The 27,785-nt window shown below is 43.0% G+C and overlaps 2 protein-coding genes across 4 annotated transcripts; one reads left to right on the forward strand and one right to left on the reverse strand.

Moving 5' to 3' along the window:
• Positions 1 to 433: 433 nt before the first annotated feature.
• Positions 434 to 851, reverse strand: LOC126013519 (NADH dehydrogenase [ubiquinone] 1 subunit C1, mitochondrial-like). The gene has a single exon (XM_049776639.1). The coding sequence runs from the start codon at positions 824 to 826 to the stop codon at positions 575 to 577; it is 252 nt and encodes an 83-aa protein (XP_049632596.1). The 5' UTR covers positions 827 to 851; the 3' UTR covers positions 434 to 574.
• A 14,425-nt stretch (positions 852 to 15,276) lies between these two features.
• GORAB (golgin, RAB6 interacting) lies at positions 15,277 to 26,781 on the forward strand. Of its 3 annotated transcripts, none has more exons than XM_049776543.1 (5): positions 15,277 to 15,388; positions 16,688 to 17,012; positions 19,318 to 19,419; positions 21,183 to 21,323; positions 25,454 to 26,781. In XM_049776543.1, exons 1-5 carry the CDS (start codon positions 15,328 to 15,330, stop codon positions 25,872 to 25,874), a joined length of 1,050 nt encoding a protein of 349 aa, XP_049632500.1. In that variant the 5' UTR covers positions 15,277 to 15,327; the 3' UTR covers positions 25,875 to 26,781. The 3 variants fall into 3 exon arrangements, with proteins under 3 accessions (XP_049632500.1, XP_049632501.1, XP_049632502.1); XM_049776544.1 differs by having other exon boundaries at positions 25,493 to 26,781; XM_049776545.1 differs by lacking the exon at positions 25,454 to 26,781 and having other exon boundaries at positions 21,183 to 21,546.
• Positions 26,782 to 27,785: the final 1,004 nt, after the last annotated feature.

Below are 27,785 nucleotides of genomic sequence, written 5' to 3' on the forward strand. Positions count from 1 at the left end.
AGACCTGGGGGAGTGAAAAAGAGTGTGTACAGAGCCTGTAGTGGTTCTCATGACAGAATGCTTCAAGGGCGGAGAAACTCAAAATCTCTTAGGCCAAGGGAATTCCCTTTCTAACTTCCCTAATACTTACTTACTATGCCTTTGCAAAAGAAGGAGGAGGAGGAAGAGGAGAGAGAGAGAGAGAGAGAGAGAGAGAGAGAGAGAGAGACAGAGAGAGAAAGGAGGAGAAAGGAGAAGGAGAAGGAGAACGAGGAGGAGGAGAAGGTGAAGGAGGAGAAGAAGAAGAAGAAGAAGAAGAAGAAGAAGAAGAAGAAGAAGAAGAAGAAGAAGAAGAAAAGAAGAAAAAGAAGAAGAAAAAGAAAAGAAGAAAAAGAAAAGAGAAGAAAAGAAGATAAAGAAAAGAAGAAGAAAGAAGAAGAAAGAAGAAGAAACCTTTTTTTTTCACCACAGATATAATTTTTATTATTTTATTTGATGATGCTCACAAATGCTGACTTAACATAGTCACATGTAACCTTTGCTTTCATATTTACAACCAACCAAATGTGTGGATCCAGAGGAATTGCTGAGTACACTATCTTGGTATTCCAAAAATGTATTCCAATCCATTTCTTCTCTTATACTCTGAAACATCTTCATTATGTTGTTTGATGAGCATGCCCCACAGGACCACGGAGGTACCCAAGGTCAGCCCCACTTTGAGCCAGTCGGGTTTGTCGTGTAATGGCTCCCGCACGTAGAACTTTGACCGCGCTGACAAGGCGCTCCGGAGCCGGCAGGGGACCAGCAGCCTGGACATGGGGCGCAGCAAGGAGGACTGCGCCATCTTGCCAAGGCCTGACTCCGCCCTGTTGAAGAAACCTTTTTATGTAGTTGCTGGTTGGGTTTTGTTTGACTTTTGTCATTGTTGGTTTTGTTTTGTTTTGTTGTCTTTTTCATAGTTTCTGGTTTTGTTTTTTTGTTTGATTTTTTTGTTTTGCTTTTTTGTTTTCTTGTTATTGTCTTTTTTTTCTGTTTGTTATTGTCTTTTTGTTGTTGTTGTTACTTTTTTCTTTTTTCCCTTCCCTCTTCTAAATTGGTATTTATAACACCTAGAAGGACTCCTCCTAGTTATTTTTTCTTCTTTTCCTATATCTCCAACAGAACCACATTGCTTGAATCATCTTGTTCAGTGTCATAAATTGAAAGGGGAAAATGTATGGTACCAGGTCAAGACACTCGCATGAACATTTAGTGGAAATAAAAAAATGATCAGACCTGAACATCAAGCCCAAAGTCAACGACAACAGAATTTATACCTAATCCACAGCAAGCTGTACAAGTGGGGGCCAATTTCACTAGTATTCTGGGGGTAAAGGAGAGAGATATGGGATGCATGCTGGAAACAGGGATGGAGGGAGGACATCACTGGTGGTGGTGGGAATGCCCCTGATTCATTGTCAATGTACCTTAAATATTACTGTGAAAGTTTTTATTATTTTTTTTGTTTTTTGTTTTGAAATATTTTTAATTCACTTTGGCCACAATAAAAATCAAAAAACAAAACAAACTGAGAAGGTGGGGTGGGGTGAGGGAGCAAAACAAAACAAAATAAAACACTGCTGGCAAGTGTTGTAGGAACCAATAGAAAAGATACTTTGAATGATCAACAGGAATGTGAATGAAGTCAGAGTTGCCTATTGTCTTTTTTGTTTGTTTTGGAGGGTGTGAGGGACACTATCAGGCATTGCTCAGAGGATTCAGGAGCCACTCCTAGAGAGAGTCAACCAACTGGTCAGGAAGTATAAGCTTGGTATAAGGATATGGTGTTTCTTCCCTGCAGTGTTGAGGGCCACAAAGGATAGTGGTATGTGGTACCTGGGATGCAACATGCCCCACAGGTCTAAGGCTGAACCTCTGGCCCTACCGTTGCCTGCTCAAGCAAGTCTGAATACACAATCTGAACTGAGAAGCTCAACCTTCAGGGATGCAGGAATCTGAAAGGAACCTGCCTGACTGAAGACCATTACAGAAGGACCTTGGCAGATACATGCGGAATGAACAAAGGTAAGAGATTTCCAAACTTGGTAATTTTGGCCCAACATGCCTTACCACTCCCCTCCACAGCCCTCACCCCAATATATCCATGTCAAGAGCTGCTGTCTGGGTTGAGATGAATCCACAGGAAATGGGGTGCTGAACAATATTAAAAATATGGAACTCATTTTTCTGTGGCTGAGTGAGAGATGCCAAGGACCTGGAGACCAATGGGAAGTGGGAAGGGAGGAATCTGTGGCTGAAGTCTGGCGGCACTTTGACGGTGCACCTTGACCGCTTTTATCCACACCTAGTCTGGGCATAGGCAAGGGAACTTTCCAAATGATGGCAGATTCCATCACTTAGCAGTACATCAGGCCTTCTGCAAGTTCATGAATGCCTACATGTTGACTTTCTTTTGACATAGATCTGCACACTGGGTAAGGGGTGGCAGGCATCAATCAGCTCCCTTGGCAAAACTCTACTGAGAAACGACAGGCTGTCGACAGGCAGCCTCTCACAACCAGGCAGTGAAAGTGCTTCTGAGTTTGGGATCTACCTGTCAGGATCCGCAGCTCATTTGATCTCATCTCAGTCTGGAGGTGGGGTTGGCCCTGGGGAGGGAAACAAGGTCCACATGGTCCTAGGCTGCAAGGAGGATGTACCTCCCTCCTCTCCCACCGGTCTCAGGCTCCAAGAAGGGAGAAGCCCCCAACCAAGCAACTGCTAGAAAGGCCAGCCTTGTGTTGCCTGCTGCACCCTCCATGCCCTCACTGCACATCCCAAGCCGGGCAACACCCTTGTCAAGGCCAAGTGCTGGGCCCGGTCCTGCCTGGCTCCCCTCCCCCGATGGAGCACGGGGCCACCCCGCTCTCACAAGCCCCCTTTGTTCCCTGCTCTCCGCCCCATCTCCAGGCGGCAGCAGCAGGCGCCCAGATGTTCTCGATCAGGGCCTGAGCCATGCCAGCGAGCTCTGGCACGCATCAAAGTGCGCCGAGTATGGGCCTCCAGAAATACCTCCTCCCCCCTCCGATCTCTGCAAATATTTTCAAATGTTAATGGATTCCACTCACCCCCAACCTGGGGAGGCACACAGAACAGGGCCCTGTGTGTCCGGCAAATTAGCAGCCCGGGGATACTGCTTGGCGCCTGGGTTCTGTCTGGGCCTTGGGCCTTGGCTGGACCTCGGCAGCCTTGAACTGGGAGCCAGCCTGCCATCACAGAGCCTTCTAGCATGGGTGACAGCAGATCTGCTCCAAGCTGCCATCACAAAGGGGCCTAGCTGGCTCCTACATTACTGAGGGGAGGCTTTCTCCATCACCCCCAGTGAAATGTTGATTTTCTCCCTTCTTCCCCAAGCCCTACCTCTTCTCACCACAACCTCCCCATCACTTTTTAATTTTTCCTATGAAAACAACAACAAATATGCTGTTTCCTGACACAGACCTCGGATTTCCACCTTGGTGCTCTGTGGGTCCCTTCCTCTCTGAAGTACCCTGTCACAGGGCAGACTTTAGTCCAAGAGAAAGCTGAGTCTCATCTTTCACAGGAGAATCCTGTCACCTTAGTTGCATGGTAATAGGTCTGGGAGGGCCCAGTCGGAAGCCCCTAAAAAGCCTGACTATGCTTCAGAAATATTCAAAAGAGAAATTCAATATGCTCCAGTTATCTCATTTCTTAGTCTTTGCAAAAAATGAAACATAGCACAAATTCAAGGGGATACATTCTCCCCCACATTTATACAACCTTATTTTCAATATGGGGTTGGGAAAGGTGCTTGCCTTGCATGGGTTCCATCCCTGTTACTCCATAGGATCCCCCAAGCCAGCTAAGAGTGATCCCTAAGCACTAAGACAGAAGTGATTCCTGAGTACAGAGCTAGGAGCCAGTTCTAGTCATTCGTGAGCACAATAGGGTATACCACCCTCCCCCAAATTCATTATTCTCAATAACCTGGACACATGTCTTTCCTAGCAGCCTGAGCTTCCTTTCAAACTGAAAGAGCACGACCAGAATCAAACTTCCCATCCTTACTGGGGCCTGAGCAGACCTTTCCCTCTGCTCTATTCTAAGACACTGACAAAGCTTTGTGAGGTAGTACCCAATACCTATGCTAATCTCCCTATTCAGCTCTGCTGGACCCTTTTCCTGGGAGCAAGTCTGTCTTGAAGACCCTTGATAGAAGACAACCTGTGATACAACAAAAATTCTTAGATTTTGAATAACATGCATACAACTGGAGGAAATAGAAAGAGCTTTTCCCCCACCTGATCCACCACTTACTTTCTTTCAAAATTATTCTTCTTTATTATTGAAAAAATGTTATTTGGATGTCCGAGCAGTGGCACAGCAGTAGGACATTTGCCTTGCACGCAGCTGACGTAGGATGAACCACAGTTCGATCCCCCGGCATCTCATATGAACCCCCAAGCCAGAAGCAATTTCTGAGCACAGAGCCAGGATTAACCCCTGAGCATCACCGGGTGTGGCGCCAAAACAAAACAACAACAGAAAACAAAAAATGTTATTAGGTGATTAAAAAATAAGGGAAGTTGATAAGCATTTCCATTAGTAGCTAATTCTAAAATGATATTCAAATAAAATGGAGAGGCAAAATTCCTAACTTTAATGGCTAAAGAATAAACAGAACCATGTCATAAAAGCTCCGAATGTCAATAGTGCAATGAATCAATGCATTTGGTGCAAATACTGTTAAAGGCTTATGGCCATGCTGAAGTATTCCTACTTCTCCAGTGTGGGAAATCTGAGTGTACGGAATTATATCATTGGCAAGCAGAGGAGTGGCTCACTCCAGGTCCCCAGGGAGGAGATACCTCCTTGGGGCCATTTTGGGTGTCAGGTGAAATATCTCAACCATACAGAGCTATAGGGCTTTCCTCCATGGTACAAATTCTTCCCAGTCAGAACACAGGCAGCCAACTCTATGGAAGAACAAAATCTAACTCAAAATGATGAAGATCAAATGCATTATAAAAATATTTGAAATAGAGATTTGTCAAATCATGAGAAACAATAATGGAACACCAAGTTTTTAAAATATAAATTAAACAAACACCACCATGAGAGATCCCTGAACAAAAGGTCTGGAATACACCCTGAGCATCACCAGATATGCTTCCCAACACCTCCCTGCAAATAATAAAATAAACCAACGCAGGAAAGTACGAACTCAGTGAAAATTTTAGATCAACAGTTTTTCTCAGAGGACTCTATGAGTTGCAAAATATATATATATATATATATATATATATATATATATATATATATATATATATATATTTTAAACAGACTGAAAGTTTGAGGATCACACGGTTATATACTCCAAATCCTTAAACCAACATAGAGAAGATGAGGCTCTGGCCCAAAAAAGCAAACGCAATATGATTCTTTTTCTGTTCTATTGCCACCACATCAGTAAAAAGCAGACAAGTAAAAATACATCCAGGGCATGCCTGAAACAAGATGATAGCATCAGTGTCCATGGACAGAAATAACTATAGTTGAGATTAGTTGCAAATTAGAAATGCATGCTCGCATGCAAGTGCTCAGACATACATTCATATATACATGCATGAGAGCATGCATACACACACACACACACACACCTCCTTAATTTCATATAATTGAAATACAAAACTCAGGGACTTGAAGGAACCCAGAGCAGGCAGAAAATTTGGGTACCCCCACAGGTGCCAACCTCCCAGTTAGAATGGCTCGGGCATTGCTCCAAAGCAGAAAGCATGAAAGATAATTGCTTTAATTCTGAGGGGATGTCAGGAATGGGAGAGAACCTGGAGCCCGTAGGGTTGATGATTCAGCATAAAAACTACACACACACACACACACACACACACACACACACACACACACACACACACCTGAGTATCTCCTGCTTTGCACAACCAACAGCCACAGGGTTCCTCACCATCACCTGGAACTAGCCAGATGGATAAAAGAGTCTTCAACAAGCAATACAGACCCATCCAATTGAGAGTGCCTAACTTCTCTGGGACATAAAAGGGCCTCTTGGGCTAACTGAAGCTTACTAAATTAAAACAAAATTAGAATAAATTAAAGTGGCATGAAACTATCCAAACATTTTTATAATAGGGGCCGGAGAGATAGCACAGCGGTAAAGCATTTGCCTTGCATGTGGCCAATCCAGGAGGGACCTAGTTTGATTCCCTGTATCCCATATGGTTCCTCAGCCTGTCAGGAGGATTTCTGAGTGCAGAGCCAGGAGTAACCCCTGAGTGCCACCGAGTGTGGCCCAGAAACCAATCAATCAATTAATCAATAAATAAAGTTTAAGAAATATTTTATAATATTTAAATATATAATATAATATTTTAAATTAAAGTGTATATAAATTAAATTCAAATATTTAAATGAATATTTACATTTAAATTATGAACAAATATTTTAAATATATTATATAAATATAATATTCTAAATTAAAGTGGCATGAAACTATCAAAATATTTTTTAATTTTAAATAATGCATACATAAAGTGACAAGATCTTGAGGTGATGTAATGGTGTGCACATACACTGCATGCCTACCTAACAAACAGGAAAGAATATCTAACCAGTGTGGGCTGGCTTCCACCAATGGGAAGTGACTGGATAAGTTCTTTTAAAATGCCAGACTTCATATTCGCACTAAGGGAACCAGTAAATCAGGCAGTAGGCAGTCTTTCTCCTTCTTTGCTGGGAGGGCCGTTTGCTAAATATTACTAGCAATTCATGCACTCCCTGCCTGTAGTTAAAAAGAGTCAGTCTTTGTGAAATTGCAGCAAAAGTATACCTACATTATCTGCTTACTTCTTGGGTAAATATCCAAAAAAAAACCAGATTTGTATATTTGAAGAGATATGGTACCCCCCATCTAAAAAGGCAACAACAAAAAAGTGTATTTCTCTTGGTAATGTTCATATTCATGAAGCTAGCTTTCTCTTCTGGTTTTGAAATCTGAGCATAAATCTTTTCAGATGCAGGAGGGACTCTTATGATAATGATGTGGTTTGCCGATTCTACATTCTAAATTAACTTGGAAATAGAGATACTGATGTAAGGACTCTTAGAAATTTAGTCTGTTCTATACGAAAATGTTTAAATACAGAATATTTTATTTTGTCCTGGAAATTTTATCAAGGCATTTTGCCAAAAGCATTAAATATTTGATTTTACTTGTTAAGATTTGTGGGAATTGCTTTAAATTTATTATAAAAATAACAGCAACAGAAACACATTTTTCCCTTTTCATTAAGGCAGTGAAAGAAACACAGGACTTTAAGAGTGTTTCCATAAAAAAATGCTCTAAAATATTCCATTAAAATTAAAAGGCAACTGCCATTTCACACATGGTCAGATTTAACTATTCAAAGTTATTTTGGGAATATCAGTCCCCAAAGATTCAAGTACCTGAGAGCCAGCTGTGTTCAAAGATCACCAATATGGAGTCCCCAGGGGTCCTTAGACAAAGGACTGGGGGGACCAGTGAAGATTAAGTCCAGGTTCTATAGCAGTATTCAGGCCCCCCAATCCTCACTTCAATCTAGATGAATGAAACAATCACCCCACAATGGACAGGGAGACATCTATGGGAGATAACGATGCTTGGAATCAAAACCCCAGTTCTTACTATTGAAAGCATTTAACTTCCTGTCAGTCATGGAACAATGCTGTAATGAGGAATAATGATAATAATGTTATAGTTGAAATCTTAAGCGCTTGTGATTATAAAAGTACCTTTAATATGTGTAATAAGTGCATATTTATCATTAAATATTATACTGCTGGTAAGGTTCACCTTATCTGGTTTCATTTTATAGCAATATTTATGCATTTTAAATATGGTTCAAAAATTCACTGCCACAGAGCTATGGTTTCATGCATGAGTGACTTATTAAATACTTCAGAGGGTGGTCTATATTACATGTTTAATTAGCCTAAGAATCAGATATTTAAATATTACTTTAAATGTCCCAACTATCAAAAACTGAGCATACTCCTCTATTTGCTAGGAATATATTATTGACTTTTGTTTGTTTGTTTGTTTGTTTGGTTTTTGGGCCACACCCATTTGACACTCAGCGGTTACTCCTGGCTATGCACTCAGAAATCACCCCTGGCTTGGGGGGACCATATGGGATGCCGGGGGATCGAACCGCTGTCCATCCTACGCTAGCGCTTGCAAGGCAGACACCTTACCTCTAGCGCCACCTTCCCGATCCCTATTATTGACTTTTGTGCTGAATAATCTTTCTTCATTATCCTTGGTAGGGTTGCCCAGAACCCCAGTTTTTTATATACCAGGTGTCACTGTCTTTGAGTTTTCATTTTGGGGTATAAAAGTCAGAAATTTAGGGGTTGGTGTGGTGGCGCTAGAGGTAAGGTGTCTGCCTTGCCAGCACTAGCCTAGGACAGACCGCAGTTTGATCCCCCGGCGTCCCATATGGTCCCCCAAGCCAGGAGCAACTTCTGAGTGCATAGCCAGGAGTAACCCCTGAGCGTTACCAGGTGTGGCCAAAAAAAAAATTAGAAATTTAAAAAGTGAACTACTGAGGGGGAAAAAAGTGACTACTGATTAAATTTTAACAGATGCAAATGATACCATAAATAATTAAAATGCCAAAAGACTTGCCAACAATTAACATCTTGTTTCTGAACCCACTTTTGAAATAAGGTATGGAGGAACTGGTTGGCTTGTTTGCTTTAAGTTAGGTGGAAGGGATGGGGTTTGAGAGCAGGTATACTTGGGATATAAATGTGACACTTGCATAAACTCATTTGCCTGGTTTCGAGGAAATAGTTCCACACCAAGGTACTTCTTGATTTCCCTATATTTCCATTCAGGTTCACCAGAAAGTGAATACAAGTCAATATCTCAATATCCTTACTTGTACAAATGTATTAGAAGACAGAACAGTGGTTATTTCAGGCCAGCGTCACTACCTTCCTTAACATCTCATTGCTGACTCTCTGCTTTACATCTTTTGTTTGGGGAGTGCTGGACTCTGGGCAGTGCTCTGGGCTTATTACTGGATCTCTGAACTCAAGCATCATTCCTGGTGGGGCTCGTGGGACCATAGATGGTGCTGGAGGTTGAACCTGGGTGGGCCACCTGCAAGGCAAACACCCTCCCTACTATATATAGGCTCAGGTTCCTAGAATGGCATCTCCGTAGAAGGTGGAGCTGCCCAACTCCCCCAGTGCCCTGAAGGCTTACTGCAACTCTGCCAACTGAATCCAGTCCATCCCTACACACAAACTGTGAGCTTAATGCCAGAGGCTGGGAATCCACCAAGTCTCAGGTGATTAGGAGTATGAAAGGCTCTTAGGTGGTGCTCATCTTTCTCTTGCTTCTTCCCAACAGGGCAAATGACACCCCTCAACACACACACACACACACACACACACACACACACACACACACACACACACACACACACACAGCTGCACCTGGCCACTGCCTTGTTCACAGAGAACCTTGTTAGCAGAATCTGAAGAACTTGGACTCAGCTCAGAGAAGAGCCACTAAAATGGTTATGTGACAAAGGGGACCAGTTTATTAGAACTCTGAAATGTGTGGCTAAGTGGTAATTGCCCTCGAAAAGGTGTGGAGGCCTGGCATTATGTTTGCATTCCAAGCCACCCTGGGCAGAGGCCTTTTTCCAGAAACTGTGTTCAGAAACTCTCTCACTGGACCCTTTGAACCCAGCGCAGCTGGCTGAGGCAGGTGGTGACCGTAGCGGAACTCATAAGGAGGTATGCTCAGGAATGGTTAAGAGCTTGGTGGTGGAAGGGTCAACCCTGTAAGTGCTGAACCACACCCCATATTCCTAAGCTGCCAATGGAGCGCCCCAGTGTAAGTGTTCTTCAGTGTCTTGTGGGGAGTGTGTAGTATCCCTATAGCAATTTACAGTTCCTGCCTGAGCTATGAGGAAAACCTGAGAACTCCTGGAAGAGTGAAGACGCATGAGAGAGAGAGAGAGAGAGAGAGAGAGAGAGAGGAGAGAGAGAGAGAGGAAGAGAGAGAGAGAGCTGCACAGAGTAGCATTTCCAGAAAAAAATCTTCCCAGTGAAGCTGCTATATGCTACACACATTAGAGATAAGGTGGGAATCAATGAAGGGGTTATTAAGTGTGTGTGTGTGAGAGAGAGAGAGAGAGAAAGAGAGAGAGGGGGGGAGGGAGGGAGGGAGAGAGGGAGGGAGGGAAAGAGCAAGAGAGAACAGCTGCATTTCTCAGAGGCATTGTTGCTTCTCACTGACAAGAAGGGGAGGTGTGTGTTCCAAGTTCTAATGGATACTCAAGTAACTAATTAACCCTTTAAGGAAATTTTCATCCTCTACAGATGAACTGAATATTGATAAAACAGCAGCAGATTGGCCTGAAGCCAAGAAAGCTCAACTGTGAGGGTCTCCCACTTGCTCATGACTTCTAAACACTGCTCTTCGTAGTGTGGAATTTGTTCCTCTTATGGCAGCCCCACAAAACTATGTACACAGCCTTTCACAAAACCTAATATTATAGAAGATGAACATGACTCAAAGAGCATTCACCAAACATGAGCAGCAACTTGAGTTAACGAAACTTAAATACCTAAGGAGGTGCACTAAAAATTTATTGTAAACTATTCTGGGGTCTCCCTTGAGGAACAGGTACCTGCGTGCAACTCCTGTGCAACTAAATGCATATTCAAACAAGAACTAAAACCTACATTTATTTGGTCTATACTCTTTATAACTGTGTTAAACTCAGCCATCTCAGGTCTAGACTTCCATTTTCCACATATTACCTCCATGATTTTGTTTCTTTGTTTGAGGGCCATACCCAGTGGTACTCCAGGCTAATTCCTGGCTCTGTACTGAGGGATCATTTCTGACAAGCTTGGGGGATCATTTGGAGTGCTGAGGACCAAACTCGGGTTGGCACATATAAGGCAAATGCCCTCTTCCAAGGCAAACATCCTTTGGCTCCTTTGCTATTCTTTTTTGAATAAGCACCTTACTCAATAGCCTAACTTCCAACTCTCCCCACTTGTCAATATTTTAAGACTATAAAGAGCCTCTCAGAAATAATAGCACCATCTATATAGGCACATGACCACCACTGGCATTTCTTCAGAAAAATCAAGTTATACAGCAATGTTTTCCATAAGAGCTGATATTTTTAAACTCAAAACTGCAATAGTTTAACTCCACATTCCACTTGTATTCTTTCTTCATATATACTGATCTGTCTTTAACAATTTCCTGGAAGCTACCTTATAGAAAAGACTTTTCAGTCTAATATTCACCTTAACTACTCTCTAATTTGACACTAGGCCTCCAAATTAATATCTTATTATTTAATCCAAAAATAATTTATTATAGACTATTAAATAAGTAATGTAAATACATTGGTTTGGGTTAACTTTTATTTTTGTCATGGTTTATAGGCTAATGTGTAAGTCCTGACTCCTGATAGTCAAATATTTGCAAATTTCTTCCCCATCATTCATAATTTAATGATGTCATTGCCACACACAGATTGCACAGTGCAATCACTTTGTGTGTTACAGTTAAACCAAAGTTTTACACTCTTTATGTAAATTTACAGCCAAAAATGACAAAACTAGATCTGAGTATAAAAGTCAAGCACTTAATCTTCCTCCTTCTTTCCTACCATCTTCCTAAATTGGTGACAAGGAAAATATTCTGAGTCTAAAACAGCAGCGGGTACTGCCAGGTGAATTCGGATTCTTTTCAAGTTGAAAAAAAATGACAGTCTCCCTTTACAAGCAACATATTTGTTAATAATTAAATAATTTTGGTTAGCTAATCACTTCTGGGAAAGTTGGCAGGCTAACATGGTGATTCAACTGAGGGCTAATGAAAGTTTTAAACAGAAGAGCTATTTTTACCAGTAGTTAGTACTTTCAATGGATTTCATTTCTTTGAAGTGCTTGAAATACAAGGCAAATTTAAAGAAATTGCTTCGCTGTTGAGGAACACTTTTAAATGTTCTAGTGAAGGAAATATATGGAAAAGGAATAAGAATATCTATTATCCACTATCTTCTTAGAGCTAGTAAAATTTCTATTTAATGGAAGGTAAATTGTATAAGCCAAGTATGGCTGCTTTCAAACATTAACAGGTGAAACATCGCAAAGTCAGAACAATAAATAGCCAAAAACGACCTAATCCCAATGTAGGTAATAGCACACAGCATGATCTGAGGGGGGCTTGGGTATTGTGGTTGCAAAGTGTCTCTCTAAGGTTAACACAAAGGCCAAAATGAGGCAAAGATTATTTCAAGCAAACTTTCAGGAAGGCCCTGGGTAAGGCAGGAGAAGATGGGGAAGGGAGGGAGACACTAGAGGTCCAAAAACTGCCAACAAAACTCAAGTCAGCTTGAGTCAGTATATTAAGGGACTAAAACAAGAAGAAGAGGCTTGCAGGGATGGAACACAGCAGGCTCATGTTGGAACCAGGAAATATTTTATTTATTTCAAGCACAACAGATGCTACTTCACAGTTTTAACCAGGCTACAGACATGATTTTTATTCCTTAAAAGATTAACTGCTGTGGTGGAAAATCAACTGGAGGCAGAGGTCTAACTTGTCACAGATGTCCCTTTTGCCATAAATACATAAAAATGCTGAATAATACAAACCATGTTTCTATTTAAAGGAGAAAGATACATGACAGAAACCCTAAGAAAGCAAGAAAGGTATAGAAAGCAAATTTCAGAGGGGTGGGGGGATTCTGCCATTTGAGCATTGGAAGTTGGGGAGGTTGCTATAGACATTTGACAAAGATCCCTGAAATAAAATTTCAGAACCAGGGTCAGAACAACACAACAAGTAGGCATTTATTTTGCATGTGGCCAACCTGAATTTAACCCTTGGCATCCCAGATGGTCCGCTGATTCCCCCATCAGTAATTACTGAGCATGGAGCCAGGTATAACCTCTGAGGATCACAAGTATGGCCAAAAAACTGTTCATAACCTAGAGAGGATGGTTCATCGATTACCCAAGTATTAGGGCAAAAGCCCAAATAACTAGTCTGGAAAAGTGGCAAGGAAAGATGCTACTTGTAACAGTTATAGTATTTAGAGAATGTGTAGATAACTTTTGCTTGTAATAGTTACAGTATTTACAAAATCTATAGATAATTTTTACTTGTCATAGTTATGGTATTTATGAAATCTGCAGATAACTTTTTGGTTTTCTGAGGTCATGCCTGGCACTTGGGCTCCTAATGTTGATCACTCTTAGCTCATTGGGTGCTCAAGACCATGTAGTACAGGATTGAAAATGCTGCCAACTCACAAATTATGAGCTCAGCCCTTTGAGCAATCTATCTTAATTTTTATGGCACTTACAAACACCTGTTAATTGTGGAGTGCACCTGATAATGGGGATAGGCTCCAAATTCATTTTTATTACTGCTAATATAGTGATTTTAAATCTGAAGACCACTGACATTTCTAGCAAAACTAAGCCGCAGAGACAGCATGTGACGCTAAGGTCCAGAGGACTCTCCTGAAGAAAGGGTCTGGCAGCTGAGTTGTCCATAGGACAAATGCATCCTTTGAATAAACCATACACCCTGAAGCAGAATCAACTAAAAGAGATTCTCAGGTTTGAAATTCACTGGAAATGTTTTCTCTTTACCACATGTTATCTTACAATTCAATGTCACATGCTTGGATTCTCATTCAAGACTCTCTGGAAAACCTCTTACAACTCCCCAATTTCTATTTCTATCAAGACTATTGGTAATTTTTTGCAATGCACCCAGAGTGAGCTGGGGCAAGTATCAGTATCAAATTCAACATGGGTCCTGATCGACATCTTGGATTTACTTATTAATCTATGGTCAGTAACTAGCTAGATTTATCTCCTCCTACTCTTTTGGACAGGTCGCACAGCAATTTTGAAAAAGTGAGTAAAATGTCAGTGAGAGCAAGTCCTTATTGTAAGAGGGAGGTATTTTTTCACATCTGCTAGTTACAGAACTAGGTTACCCCCAAGTTACAGAACTGGGTTCCAAATGCCCAAACACAAGAGCCAGGGGAAATTTACAAACATCTATTGCCTCTGGTCCTTCTAATCTCAATGTGAACTATACCAACTTCTTGGCCAGAGACTTTTTATTTCAATGTATTAAAAAATGATTGAGTTGCAAAAGGAGTAGATTTGTGTCTTAAATTTTCATTTGGAGGACACACTGGCTCTGCCTGAGGAGACCATGGGATGCTGGGGATCTAAGTCGGGATTCTCAGATGCAGTCAAATACCTTAACCCTTACTCTATTGCTGTATTCGCTCTGTAACATGGATTTTTAAATGTAAGCCCAAACTACATTTTAATGCAATATGTTAAATATAATTTCTTAAAAAAAAAAAAAAAACTACATATAGGTGGTTTCTTTAGTCATCTCCTGCTAGATAGTACTTTGCTAACTCTGGCCTGTATTTAACCATCTCAGTCTTGCGAAGGGAGACCCGAGGTGCCCGGAGAGAGGGTCAGAGTCCAAGTATGAGTCAGAGCAAGGACAGGGGGATTCAGGCAGAAGTCGAAGTTTGTACTTTTCAGGACGGAAAATGTTTTGGGGGGGTTTTGTTTGTTTGGTTTTGTGTTAAAGAGAGGTGGTGTCCGACACCCCGCAGGAGCAAAGGCAGGACTGGAGAGAACCTTTCACGGAAGTTCAGGAAAACCAGAATCTACGTGTCTGTACCATGGAAAAGCCTAACCCGTCCCCCCGAGTCAAGCTGCAGGATGACGTCCGCGCAGTTTGGACAAGAAACCCCCAAACTTCGGGAATCGCAGCCCTGCGCCACCTGCCACGGAGCTACCAGTGCCGCCACGCAGAAGTAAGGACCCCGAGAGGCGTCTACTTCCGCCTTCCCCCGTTCGGAGTCACTTCCTAATTGCCTGTTGTATTCAGTCTTGGTTTCCGACGTTAGCTCCGCCTTATGCCGTGGAACTTGTCCCCTGATGCTCAGCAAAGATGAGAAGATTGAAAGTAGACCGAGAACGTAGGAAAATCCCTCGACGCGGTCAAAATTTCGGGCGGAGTTTTCAGGCACTGATGTGGGAAGCCTCATGGAGGGGCAGGGCCGGCGGCCGGAAACCGGAGCGGGGGCCTCGCGTCCGGAGCGGCACGCGCGGATTGGCTGATTGGCGCCAGCCGGCCAAGAACCCGGATGTGCCCGGGTCGTCGCGTTGGCCTCGGTTGCGGCGGGTAGAGAGAGAGAAACTGGGGGCGTCTGGGGCCGCTGGCTGCCGGGGCGAATGGCGCAGGATTGGGCCGGCTTCTCGGAGGAGGAGCTGAGGCGGCTTAGGCAGAGCAAAGGTAAGGGGCGGGAAAGATGGGAGACCCCCCCGCAGATGGACTGGGCAACCCCAGTGGGATTGCTTAGAGGGGGAGGAGGCTCGGGAGGGCTGAGCCAGGGGCTGGGCGGGCTTCCTGAAGAAAAGGAGTGAGAATTCCTTTTCGGGGAGTTTTTTGGAGTTGGGAGAGAGGCAGATGCGAGGTGAGCCTTCAGGCCTACCTCCGAGGAGGATTGCAGAAGGGTCTGGAAGAGGAAGGATCCGCACCCTTGGGGGGTATTTCTGCCAAAAAAAAAAAAAAAAAAAAAGTGGGGTGCATTAGAGCATCACCGAGACTTACGTGTTCTTGGTCGGAAGAAGTTTTTGTTCTGATTCTTTCCAACCCTTGAGTCTCCCTAACTTCACTTCTCATCTTCATCTCATGCCCTAGGTGGTTTGTAACTGAATAGCATGTATAGGACTGCAGAGATAGTACAAGCATTAAGGCACATGCCTTGCATGTATCCAACCCCGGTTTTATCCCGTTACTCCATCTGGTTCCCCCAAACACCCTCAGAGGTGAACCCTGAGCACGTAGCTATGAATAGCCTTCCCTCTGATACATGCGTATAGATGTTATCAAATATAAAAATTTTGGTTCAACTCTTTATCTCTCTCCATATCAGTATGGACCATTCTAAATGTAGAGCATATGTGTTTTTATTCATAATCATATTCCCGCAGTTTTAGCTTCCTCTTGCTTTGTTCACATTGTTTTTAAACTCAGGTGCATAATGTTGGTGAAAAGTTGACAAGGCCTTGGAAATCACAGTCTTGGACTGCCCCGGAAGATGTAAGAAGACAATCTAGGGTTTACTAAGATGCCTAGAAGACAGAGTGATTTGTTTTGCACAGTTAGGTTCCACCTAAATGCCAAATTACACCTGTTAAGGTGTAAGAAAAGCCACACCTATTTGAAAACATGCGCGCAATTTTAGGAAAGCATTTTGCCTAGACTCTAGGACAACTACCAGAGAATTCAGTTAGGTGCCTACTCAGTTGGTATTCTTAGTAAAGAATTGGCATTTGATTCTTTAATAACTTACAAATTAGGCTGGAAGCGGAAACTTGCTTTGTATCCCAAGGCTTTCTCATACACAGGCTATTGGAGAGATGAGTTGAAAGCCAGGGGAGTTGGTTGCTCTGGATAGTTCTGAGAAGCTGGGCAGGAAGATGAGGCCTGGTTCAGCACTAAGCAGGAGTGAGCCCCCACAGACCCTGCTAGAATTTTATCCTTCTGCACTGGTCATTGAATAGAACTTCCCCCATTCTCTCAATCCAGATTCCTCTGGACCTCCGCGGCGCTTCCCCACAAAGAAGAGCCGGCAACAGCTTCAGCGAGAAAGGGCCCTTAGAGAACAGAGCCAGGGGCTTGGCCTCTGCCATGGAGACTCTACAGTCCTGCCGAGACTCAGCTACCAGCACTCCTGGCCTTCCCCCTCAGCTCTTCCAGACACCGCCATGCTCCCCTCTGGTACTGGGGATGAGAAACCCAGGCAGCATCAACTCCGGGATCCAGGCCCTCAGAATTCCTGTGAAGGTCCCACAAATGATGAGGTTTGCCCACCACAGCCAGACTGCAAATCGGAGACAAAGAAAGTGGAATTGTTAGTAAGTCTGTATATCCATGAGGCCTTTCTCATTCTATCATGTTTCCAGCCATGGGTATTTGAAGAAGTCTGAGTTTCCATATCTGCTTTGTTTTGTGTCACTGGCTTATACCAACTACTTATTTCCATCTCACACAGGCTGCACCTTGGAATCAGAGAGAAGACCATGTGCCTAATAACAATCCATAGTTGATATGTTTTTATTTGGGTCTCACAGGCCACTTTCAGGGCTCCTGGCCACACCCTGAATATTAGATACCTATTGTTAGTCTTCCTCAAATGGAGCACTACTTTCATTTTCAGTCTGCATCTCTGCTCCCCAACAAGGGCCTTTGTAAGGAGCCAAGTGTGTGTAGTGGGACTTAAGAGCTCTGTTGCCTAAAGAATGTTAGAAACCACCTCCAGGACTTGGTTCCCAGTGGGAACTGCCATTTTCTGACTTAGGAATTCCTCCCACCAGGAATCTTTTATCTGTACCTTATGTTACCACGTCAATCCTTACTTCCCATCCTGAGTTATCACCAGTGGGGGTGGGGAATGGCATTCTTCTCTGTTTCCCATTTTTTGGGGCCTGACTTCTAAAATATTTTCCATTTCTTTCCATCTCAGATACTTTCCCAGTCTCTGCTCATTCAGATTTGATGCCATTTTCTATTGGCCAGGGATTTACAACTCAAGGGATCATTCCAACAAGAGATAGAAAGCCACATGAATTATGAATCACCAAACCAGCAACATACATTTCAATGCCTTTTAAGTACAGTTCACTCTCCAATGCCCAAAGCAGATAGGATGGGTATTAATGAACCAGACATCGTAGCTGGAATGTTGTTGGGGAAATTAGTCTTTATTGAGGTAATTGGGGGGGTTCTTGAGGGGAAGGGCTCCAAGTTTAATGTGAGGGCCTAATGATGTGGTGCTGTGAGATATCTGTGCAGGGTCACCCCAACCAAGGACTATTAAGGTGCCTCCAGAACTATACATGCAATGTTTGGGGGATTGTGCCGAGCTGGGGCTGAAGCCAAGGTCTGCCTCATACAAGACATGTCCCTAACCCCAGACTACAGAGCCATATGTGAGACCTTGGGACTGAGCATCCTAAGTACCACATGATCTCTGAGTGGTTCCTAAAGCACAGTGTCACCCCTGGCCTCTGGGGGATAAATGTCAGACTTGGACTGAGGATTGAAGTAGCAGCCTTTGGGATGGCACAGGGAGAGCTGGAGCCAGGGTCTTGGGCAATAAAAATCAGGAAGCATCTGGGCCAGTAGGAAGGTAAAATTGTGGGCATGGCAAGAAAGATTATTTTGGAACTGGTTACTAGGCCAGAATAGAAGGCGTGAGGTCATAACTGAGAAAGAACAAGGGATTGCTCAGTGGAGAGCACCTGCTTAGCAAGCAAAAGGTTGTTGGATTTGATTCCTGCACCATCTGAGTCTGATGGCCCTGTGTTTGCCATCCAGCATACGGCAGTAAAAGCCATAAAGGGAAAGATATGGTGTTGTCCAGGCCTTGCTGGAGATAAAGGCAGGTTTGCACATTTCCAAGAAATGCCAGTACTCTGCTTTCAGAATTGGACAAGTTAGGAAGAGACTCTTTGAGGCTTGGGGAGGGAGGGACGTACCCAGTGACCCTCAGGGATTACTCCTGGCTTTGTGCTCAGAAATCACTCCTGGGTTGGGGGACCATATAGGATGCAGGGGATCCAACCAAGGTCCGTCCTGGGTCAGCTGCGTGCAAGATAAATGCCCTACCGCTCCAGCCCCCTTTGAGGTATTTTTAACCCGTCATTCAAGTCTTTAAGTTCATAGCGTTTCATTGTTTAAAAACATTGAAGGGCTGGAAGGAAGAAAGCACGTTGTAAGAAAAGGAATGAAATAAATAGTGGTTCATGTTCTGAGGTAGTTCTGCGGTCATGATTTAAATTATAGAAAAGTTTAAGCATTTGAATGTGACCTTTGCTACAGACTGCTTTGTGCTGCACACTTTTGCATATAATACGTAACCAACTGACAAGTTTGCTTTGTACTCTTAAAAAATTGCCACAGATCTCGGCTTCCAATGTGTGGGTGCCTATATACATATAATGAATTTCAAAGGGCCAATTCATGAGTCCCATTGACTTTGTTCCTATTTGAACAAAATAATGAGCTGCAGATGGCTGCTGCTTAGGGCTTGAGTAAGAGAAAAGTCCATAATCTGCTCGACTGAATGTGGTCCTTAGGAGAATGTGCCATCTAAGGTGTGGAATGGGATTTCATAAGCTCTTTTTTATACTTTTTTTTTTTTTTTTGTACCCCAGACAAGAAAAATCTCGATGGGAAGTCCTCCACCAAGAACAGCGGCTGATGGAAGAGAAAAATAAACGTAAGAAAGCTCTTTTGGCTAAAGCTATTGCAGAAAGGTGAGGCGCCTGAGCTGGAGGTAGTCTCCACACAGTTCCTGGGTCCTAAACAACCGTTTCCTCTACAGCCTTTGTCGCCGAACTCTGGAGCCCCCTGGACTTTGGAAATGTCTAAAGAAAGTCCAGTGTGGACTGAGGAAAGATTTGACTGTTAGAAACGGGTACATCTGGGAACCCTGGGGTGATAGGAACATAAAGACAAGGATCTTAAGCTTGAATTAGAAGGTCAGCAACAAACGTAGGTTTGGATTGGCTGAGGGGGAGCTTTGGAGAGGAATCCCTGAGCCACTGACTGGCTATCCAATCGGGTTGCAGGGGCAGCTTTTGGGAGGCTTTTAGGGATGCAGAGTTTAGAGTAACTGGAGTGGCCCTCAGAGAGCTAGAGCGGGAGGCAGGCAGTTTGAGCCATGGATAACAAGGGGAGGTCTGGTTTCTGCAGGCCTATTCCTGACCTCACATAGGCGCCCACCAGCTCTGCCAGGAGCAAGGCCCTGAGCATTGCTGGGGATGAACCGAAACCAGAGCGAGAATGTTATCTGCCCCAGAAGATATATTGATTTGACAGTAGAGGCTGTGTTTTCCAGACCTTGGATATTTATGAAACACCAGGAATATTTAGCACAACTGATTGTCAAGAAACAGTCTCTGTTTTCCATTCAGATCCAAAACTGATATGATTTAAAACTTAAGATAAGAAGCTAGACCCCACCACCACCACCACCATTTCCATAACCACCACCAAAAGCTAGAAAAAAAAGAAGATAAGGAGATATAGTCATATGAGGCTGCTCATAGAGGATGATGAGAATGTTAAAGTTTAAGATTCCTGGAACTGGTGTTTGCCTTGCAAGCAGCCAATCCAGGACCAAAGGTGGTTGGTTCGAATCCCGGTATCCCATATGGTCCCCTGTGCCTGCCATGAGCTATTTCTGAGCAGACAGCCAGGAGTAACCCCTGAGCACCGCCAGGTGTGGCCCAAAAACCAAAAAAAAAAAAAAAAAAGATTCCTGGAACTAAGAGGGTAAATATGTGAGAGCACAGGCATTAGGAGAGTGCCTGGGAGCAGCAACTGATTCTTCTCCCCAGGAGAATGTGTATGAAAACTGATTAAAGGCTTGCTTTTGTGTTTGTTTATTCTGTTACAATAGTGTGTTTCCTACTTATGCTAAATCCAGTGCCTATGAAATTGGATGTGCTTTTAACTGAGGACAGAAAAGAGTGGTTTTGTTTGGGGGTTCGAGGATAAAACCCTGAGCCTCAGCCATGTGAGGAATGTTGTATAAATCCCATTCGGGAGAATAATTGCATTTGAGTCTCAGAATAATTCTAAGAACCTCAATTTTGCTAAAACAAACAACTGCCCAAATCAAAGCAATGAAAGTTGGAGGAATGACTCCTAAGAGTTGAAGCAAATGGATTTTTTTCATATAAAGAGAGAGAAATCAGGTAAATGCAGGTGCCTTTTGGTGTCCACAAATTGTCAGACAAATGAAATGTTCTAGGGCAAGAATTCTGTGCCTCCATCAATCAACACTCCCATTTAGTACATTACATACAAGATTTGAAATGTTTACTCCTCATGGATTCTACTCAGAAGGTCTAGAATGTTCTTTAGTCCTCATGACCCTGACTCCAGTTTGAAAGAACTCAGACAGAGAGAGTGTCTGGAATGTTCTTTCCTCAATGGCCCTGACTATAGGTCTGAGAGAACATGGGCAGAGGGTCTGGAATGTTCTTTACTCTTCATGGCCCAAACTCTCTAGGTCTGAGAGAACTCAGGCAGAGACCTTGAAGCTGAAGCGGATCCAGAAGGAGCTGCAAGCCTTGGATGATATGGTGTCGGCTGACATTGGGATCCTCAGGAACCGTATCGATCAGGCCAGCCTCGACTACTCGCATGCTCGGTGAGTGGGCCCATGGAGCTGTGATTTCACTTGAGCTGCTTGCTGGCTGGCCTGGAGCTCTGCTGTAGCTTTACTCATGACCAAACGATCCCTCTCAGAGCTGGGTTTATGCCTGTGTGTGGTGGTCATGTGTCTGTTCTAGAAATCCACCTAAACTCTGCCCTATAGTATTTTCCTTATGGGTTTGTAGAGGCATTTGCTTGTGTTAGTTCTTTACATTGCTATTTCCCTACTCCAACCTTAGCATTTTGTTGTTGTTGTTGCTGGGGATTCTTTGAATGACTGAACTCCCAGATGCCATTGATGGTCTTTATGCAGCTGAAGTCTACTTTCTGTTTCAGCTCTTCTTAGAAAGAGCAAATTGATTTATTATATTTTTTTAAGTGTGTATTTTAAAGAAAATGCTACCCGGGTTCTCCTATTTGTTCTTTTCAATTATACTTAGTAGAAAATGGTTTGCTGTCGTGGTTTTTCTTAGTTTCAATCACTGGCATATTTTTTTGTTTATTTAAGGAGAAAAAATCATCATGAAGTATTTTTAAAATGAAGTAACACATGTAAAGAATTACTTGAACTTTGCAAACAGATAAAAGGGCAAAAAAATAAGTCCAATTTCAGGGTTTTCCTTTTTTCCGTGTCGCTTTAATCATCCTGGTTTGTCCTTTTTCCCCGGAGACGGCGGCTCTGTCAGTGACTCGGTCGAGTGGCTGTCGGGAACTTTCAAGACCAGACAGAAGCCTCATTAGTTCAGGCTGAACCACAGCTCGAGAATGTTTATATAACAATTTAATAAAACGGAAATGCTTGCTTGTGGTTTTTAATTCACTGTTGATTGTTTAAGCAAGAGGTTTGTGGTTGTCCTTATGAGCCTCCTAATTGTTGCTTGACCATATGCTCAAAGACAGATCGGTTGCATTTATTAATTAACCATCCAAATGAATGTCAGCAGTAGCTGATAACTTGAAGTCCTAAGTTTCCATTAGTAAAAAGCCATTAGGGAGGCAACCAAGATTTTTATTAAGGTCTCACTAAGCCTCAAAGTGTCACCCATTTTCTCCTCTGTAACTTGTTTGCGGGAGGAACAAGATTTTGCCTCTGAAGTCCAGTGTATGAGTAACTCTGATCATTATGACTTTTTCATTAGGAAAATAATTATCTGATTGTTTAAATTCTGCCTCTGAGGAAGATGGACAAAGATGCCTTTGTAACTTGATCACTGACTGAGGAATTCCATAGAGTTACAAATTTGAGGGGAGAATCAAACAGGTTGAGGTTGCTGTTAAAGAGAATTAAAAAAAAAAATTCCAGGGCCGGAGCAATGGTGCAGCGGTAGGGTATTTGCCTTGCACATGGCTGACCCAGGACAGACCACGGTTTGATCCCCCAGCATCCTACATGGTCCCCCAAGCCAGGGGCAATTTCTGAGTGCATAGCTATTAGTTATTAGTAACCCCTGAGTGTCAATAGATGTGGCCCAAAATTAAAAAAATTTTCCATACTCGGTTAGTACTGGTAAGGAAATTTGAGTCTGTGTTAATTAAGAATATTTCATGGGGCCGGGAAGGTGACGCTAGAGGTAAGGTGTCTGCCTTGCAAGCGCTAGCGTAGGATGGACCGTGGTTTGATCCCCCGGCATCCCATATGGTCCCCCCAAGCCAGGAGCGATTTCTGAGCTCATAGCCAGGAGTAACCCCTGAGCGTCAAACGGGTATGGCCCAAAAACCAAAAGAAAAAAAAAAGAATATTTCACATTGTTCGACAGTTCGTAGTTTGACCCCCCCCCCCCCAACGTCCCATATGGTCCCCCAAGTCAGGAGTGATTTCTGAGCACATAGCCAGGAGTAACTCTGAGCATCACTGGGTGTGGCCCAAAATTTAAAAAAAAAAGTATTTTACATTAAATTTTACGTAAAAATCTAAAGCTGATAGTGTCTTGTCTTGTGTTACTAATATGACACATCGCTGCTGGCTACCCACCTTGATATTTGAGGTGATTTTTAAAACCTAAGCTCTGGGGTCAAGGACCCAGCAGTTACAAATGGAGACAAACTGGCATCCCGCCTCTTGCTTTGCTTGTTTCCCTTCTCTTTCAAAATACCTTCAGCCTCTTTCTTCTAAGCAGATTTTATTTCAGGTCCAAATGTATAATCCGGAAGAAATTCCTCTCTAAATTCTAACTTTACCACATCCTCTGCATCAGTTACAGGTTCTAGGAGGTTCTGTGACGTCTTGGGGCGTGGGATGCTGTTTTTGGCCCACTTCTTCAGTATTTGTCCTTTTTTTTTCTGATTGCTGCAAAAAATGCCTTTATAGGCCAGTTTTCTCTGCTTTGCCATTATGTGAATAAATGGAAAACACTGAGTTGTGTTCCATGAAAGCAGAGAACAGATCACAAATAGTATATATTCTGGGCCAGAATATAATACAGAGATTAAGAGGCTTGTCTGGGGGCCAGGAAGGTGGCGCTAGAGGTAATGTGTCTGCCTTGCAAGCGGACGGACCCAGTTCGATCCCCCGGTGTCCCATATGGTCCCCTCAAGCCAGGGGCGATTTCTGAGCGCAAACGGGTGTGGCCCAAAAACCAAAAAAAAAAAAAAAAAAAAAAGAGGCTTGTCTGGCATGTAGCTGATACTGGCTTAATCCCTGGCACCAGGAATGGACCCCTGAGTTCTGTGAGGAGTGATCCCTGATCACAGAGCAAGGGAGTAGCCTCTGAGTACCACTTGAGTATGGCCTTAACCACAACCCTTCCCCAAAAAACAAAATGAAAAAGTGCATCTCTCCTTTTCTATTCTTCTTGCAAGGATGATCAATGTTTGCTTCCATTGACCAAAAAACAAAAAACAAACAAAAAAACAACAAAAAAGTCGATTTGCTCTATGACAAGAGCAGTTACCAAATAGGATTTTATTTTGCTTTTAAATATAAAGAGCACAGAAGACATCTAAGAAAGATTAAATATGATTTACTGTAATTCCTTCCAAATAATTTGAATTTCTCAGAAAAGGACCTCAAACTTCACAGTGCATCACTAGAGTCAAATGGCATCTCTAGGGTTAATGTTTGGATTTTTAAAAAGAATTTAGGATGCCAAAACCAAAAGCCAGTTTCTTGAATCCTTGAAATAACATTTTTCAGGCCATTCACTGTACCTATAAAAGAACCGCAGGCTGCTGTGATTGCATTTCCAGGTCAGCCTGTCTGGTATGCAGAATGCTCTTAGTATCCCTCTCCTGAGTACCTCATCAGAGTCTTTTCGGTACTATCCACCTGAAAGATTGTAAAACTAATCAATACTATAAATCATGTGGTGCCAAAGTATATGTGTGTATTTCTAGCCAGAATAACTTAAATAAATAAGCAAAATTCAGACCTGTCCGTGATTTATCCATCGTAAAAAAAAGATCAGTGGAAACACAGGGAAAAGCCATTCACCTTGGTTCATCATTCTTGAGCCCAGCAAGGAAATTCTTCCTTGTGTTACTATGCTGAAGCAAGACCAAAGACTTGCTGAGAAGGCTGGTCAAAGTTGGGGTGGGGGCACACACACATATCTAGAGACGATGTTGTCAGCCTTCTTAACCTGGATACAGGGATGTTCCTAAACAGGACGTGAAATGAAGTCTGGAAGTAGGAGACAGGCATCCTAAGGGGTGCTTTAGAGCCCCTTTGCCATAGACCAGTCTAGAAAACAGCTTTTTGCCACCTCAAATGTACTGGGCCACAGCAAAAAGACAAAATTTGAGATGCAAACATTTTTTTTAAGTTTTCCAGCATTAACTAGGTCAGTCCTTCCATTCTGCATGATCTTTATTTTCGATCCATGGTTAGTGAGGCACTATAGGGAATTTTTGTTTGTTTTTGTTTTTGGGTCACACCCAGCAGCGCTCAGGGGTTACTCCTGGCTCCACACTCAGAAATCATTTCTGGCAGGCTCGGGGGACCATATGGGATGCCGGATTCGAACCAATGACCTTCTGCATGAAAGGCAAACGCCTTAACTCCATGCTATCTTTCTGGCCCACTATTGGAATTTTTAATGTTTTTTAATTTATATATTGGTGACCTCAAGGCAAAGTTGTGCTATTTCCAGTTCCCAGATGAATTGACTGTTCTAGATCTTCTTTCAGTGGAAAGAATGGGACCACCACTTGCCCATATCCCTACAGGAAGCGCTTTGACCGGGCAGAAGCAGAATATGTGGCTGCAAAGCTTGACCTACAGCGCAAGACAGAGACCAAGGAGCAGCTGACAGAGCATTTGTGCACCATCATTCAGCAGAACGAGCTCCGCAAAGCCAAGAAGCTGGAGGAGCTGATGCTGCAACTAGAGGTGCAAGCCGATGAGACACTGGACGACCCACTGCAGACCATGGATGGGGAAGTGGGGGCACAATTGTGCCCCAATAGGCCTGCACCATCCTCCATGGGGAGTGAGGCTTTGGTTGAGACCAGGGAACTGCAGGCCCAGGGAGACGAACAGGGCAAGGGCCCCCATAGCGTTTCCCTGGCCCACTGCGAGCACCCACAGACAGCGGCAGGAGCCCTCTAAGCTGCTCTGTTCACATGTTGTGCCCACCGGGCATCATGCTGTGTCCTTTGCTCAAGGCCTCTTCCAAACCGAACCTGCCTGTGTCTATGACTAGCTCTAGTTTGATCATCCCAAAGCCACGTGTTGTGATCATTTGACCTAGAGAGTCATGGCTCCCTGGGACTGAACCATCCCTCCATTGTCTTCCTGCTGCTGGGTGAAAATCAGCTACATAGAGGGATGATTGAGAAGAGGATTGGGTAGAGCATCTGAGTCCGGTAAATCCTCTTCATAATCTCATTTACCCTCTCCAGATAAAACTCATTTACTCTCTCTAGGACAAGCCTTGAGAACAAGTGTGTTATTTTATGTAGCAGGTACAAAAGGCAAAAATGAAGGTGATAAAGAGAACTAGAACGAAGCAAGACAGTGAGCTGAATGCATGGCCTGTTTGGATTTTTCTTGAGCTGCATGACAGAACTGGAAATTAGAGTTTTATTAGGAATACGACATTGTGATTCAGTATTACATCTTTCTTACTGACCACAGCAGCAGTACTTGAAGCTCTGGTGTCAGGGCACTTTGGCAGTGCTCAGGGGATATGCCAAGGGTTGAACCCAGGAATCCTATGGCACAGTGTGTTCCAGTCTTTTGTGCCATTTCTCGGGCCCTGTAACATCACTTTTTCTTTTTATCTGTCTTTGACTTTGGTTTACTGCCCCAGTTTTGGTTCTTGTTCTTTGTCTCTCTTTCTCTCTCATTCTCTCTAAGTGTTTGTGTACTTGACACACCCTATATATAGGATTTCCCATTGATGCCTTTGGAGCATTGATTGCACAATAAAAAACATTTCCATGATAAGGCTCTAAGTGATGTTGCAAGTGTTCTTGCCACTTTTTATTAAAGATTTGTCACATTTTCCTCTAAAGTCTGTAAATAATGTATTTATTTATTGGAGAGAGAGTGGCCTCTTATAGCATTTAATTTGTTAAAATGATGGCTTTCTTGAAATTTTAATAGTTGTTAATCCTCATTTAGTATTGCTAGTACTTGACACTACATTATGCTATATGGGAATGTGTAAATGATTATACTTGGTCACAGAACCTGCTAATACTACACTAAATTATGTCCTATCAGGAACCAAAAAGCAAAAGTATTGGGGCTGGCGAGGTGGCACTAGAGGTAAGGTGTCTGCCTTGCAAGCGCTAGCCAAGGAAGGACCGCGGTTCAATCCCCGGGCGTCCCATATGGTCCCCCCAAGCCAGGGGCAATTTCTGAGTGCTTAGCCAGGAGTAACCCCTGAGCATCAAATGGGTGTGGCCAAAACAAACAAACAAACAAAAGTATTAATTAAGTCTTAAACATGTACAAATTGGGGGCTGGAAAGATAGCACAGTGGTAGTGTGTTTGCCTTGCAGGCAGGCGATCCAGGACGGACAGTGGTTCGAATCCCGGCATCCCATATGGTTTCCCATGCCTGCCAGGAGCGATTTCTTGAGCACAGCCAGGAGTAACCCCTCAGCACCGCCAGGTGTGACCTAAAAACCAAATAAAAAGAAAAAGTAGAAATAGTCTAAGACAACTTGAAAGAATAATGTAAGACTATATACCTAATAGTAAAGTTTAAGATAACCTATTTTTAGGGAGGTTTGTATTATCTCCTAGTCACATGGGCAAGTTTGTATTTTATATTATGTACGTTGCAAGGATATGATAGCTTTTCATTGCTGACTTTTCTGAGCAGAATTGCCAGTGTTCTGTTTTGATTTATGGACAGAACTAAAATGTTAAAGCGTCATTGTTTGATACACTTTTATTTTAAAGAATAAACAAATCTGATGTGCTGACATTGTGGTTCTTTACATTGAGGCAGATGGAGAAATGAGGAATGGAATGAAGTGGCTGGGCGGAGCCTCAACTGTGCTCTGA

This window comes from Suncus etruscus, chromosome 7 (genome assembly GCF_024139225.1).
Source record: "Suncus etruscus isolate mSunEtr1 chromosome 7, mSunEtr1.pri.cur, whole genome shotgun sequence".
Classification (NCBI taxonomy): Eukaryota; Metazoa; Chordata; class Mammalia; order Eulipotyphla; family Soricidae; genus Suncus; species Suncus etruscus.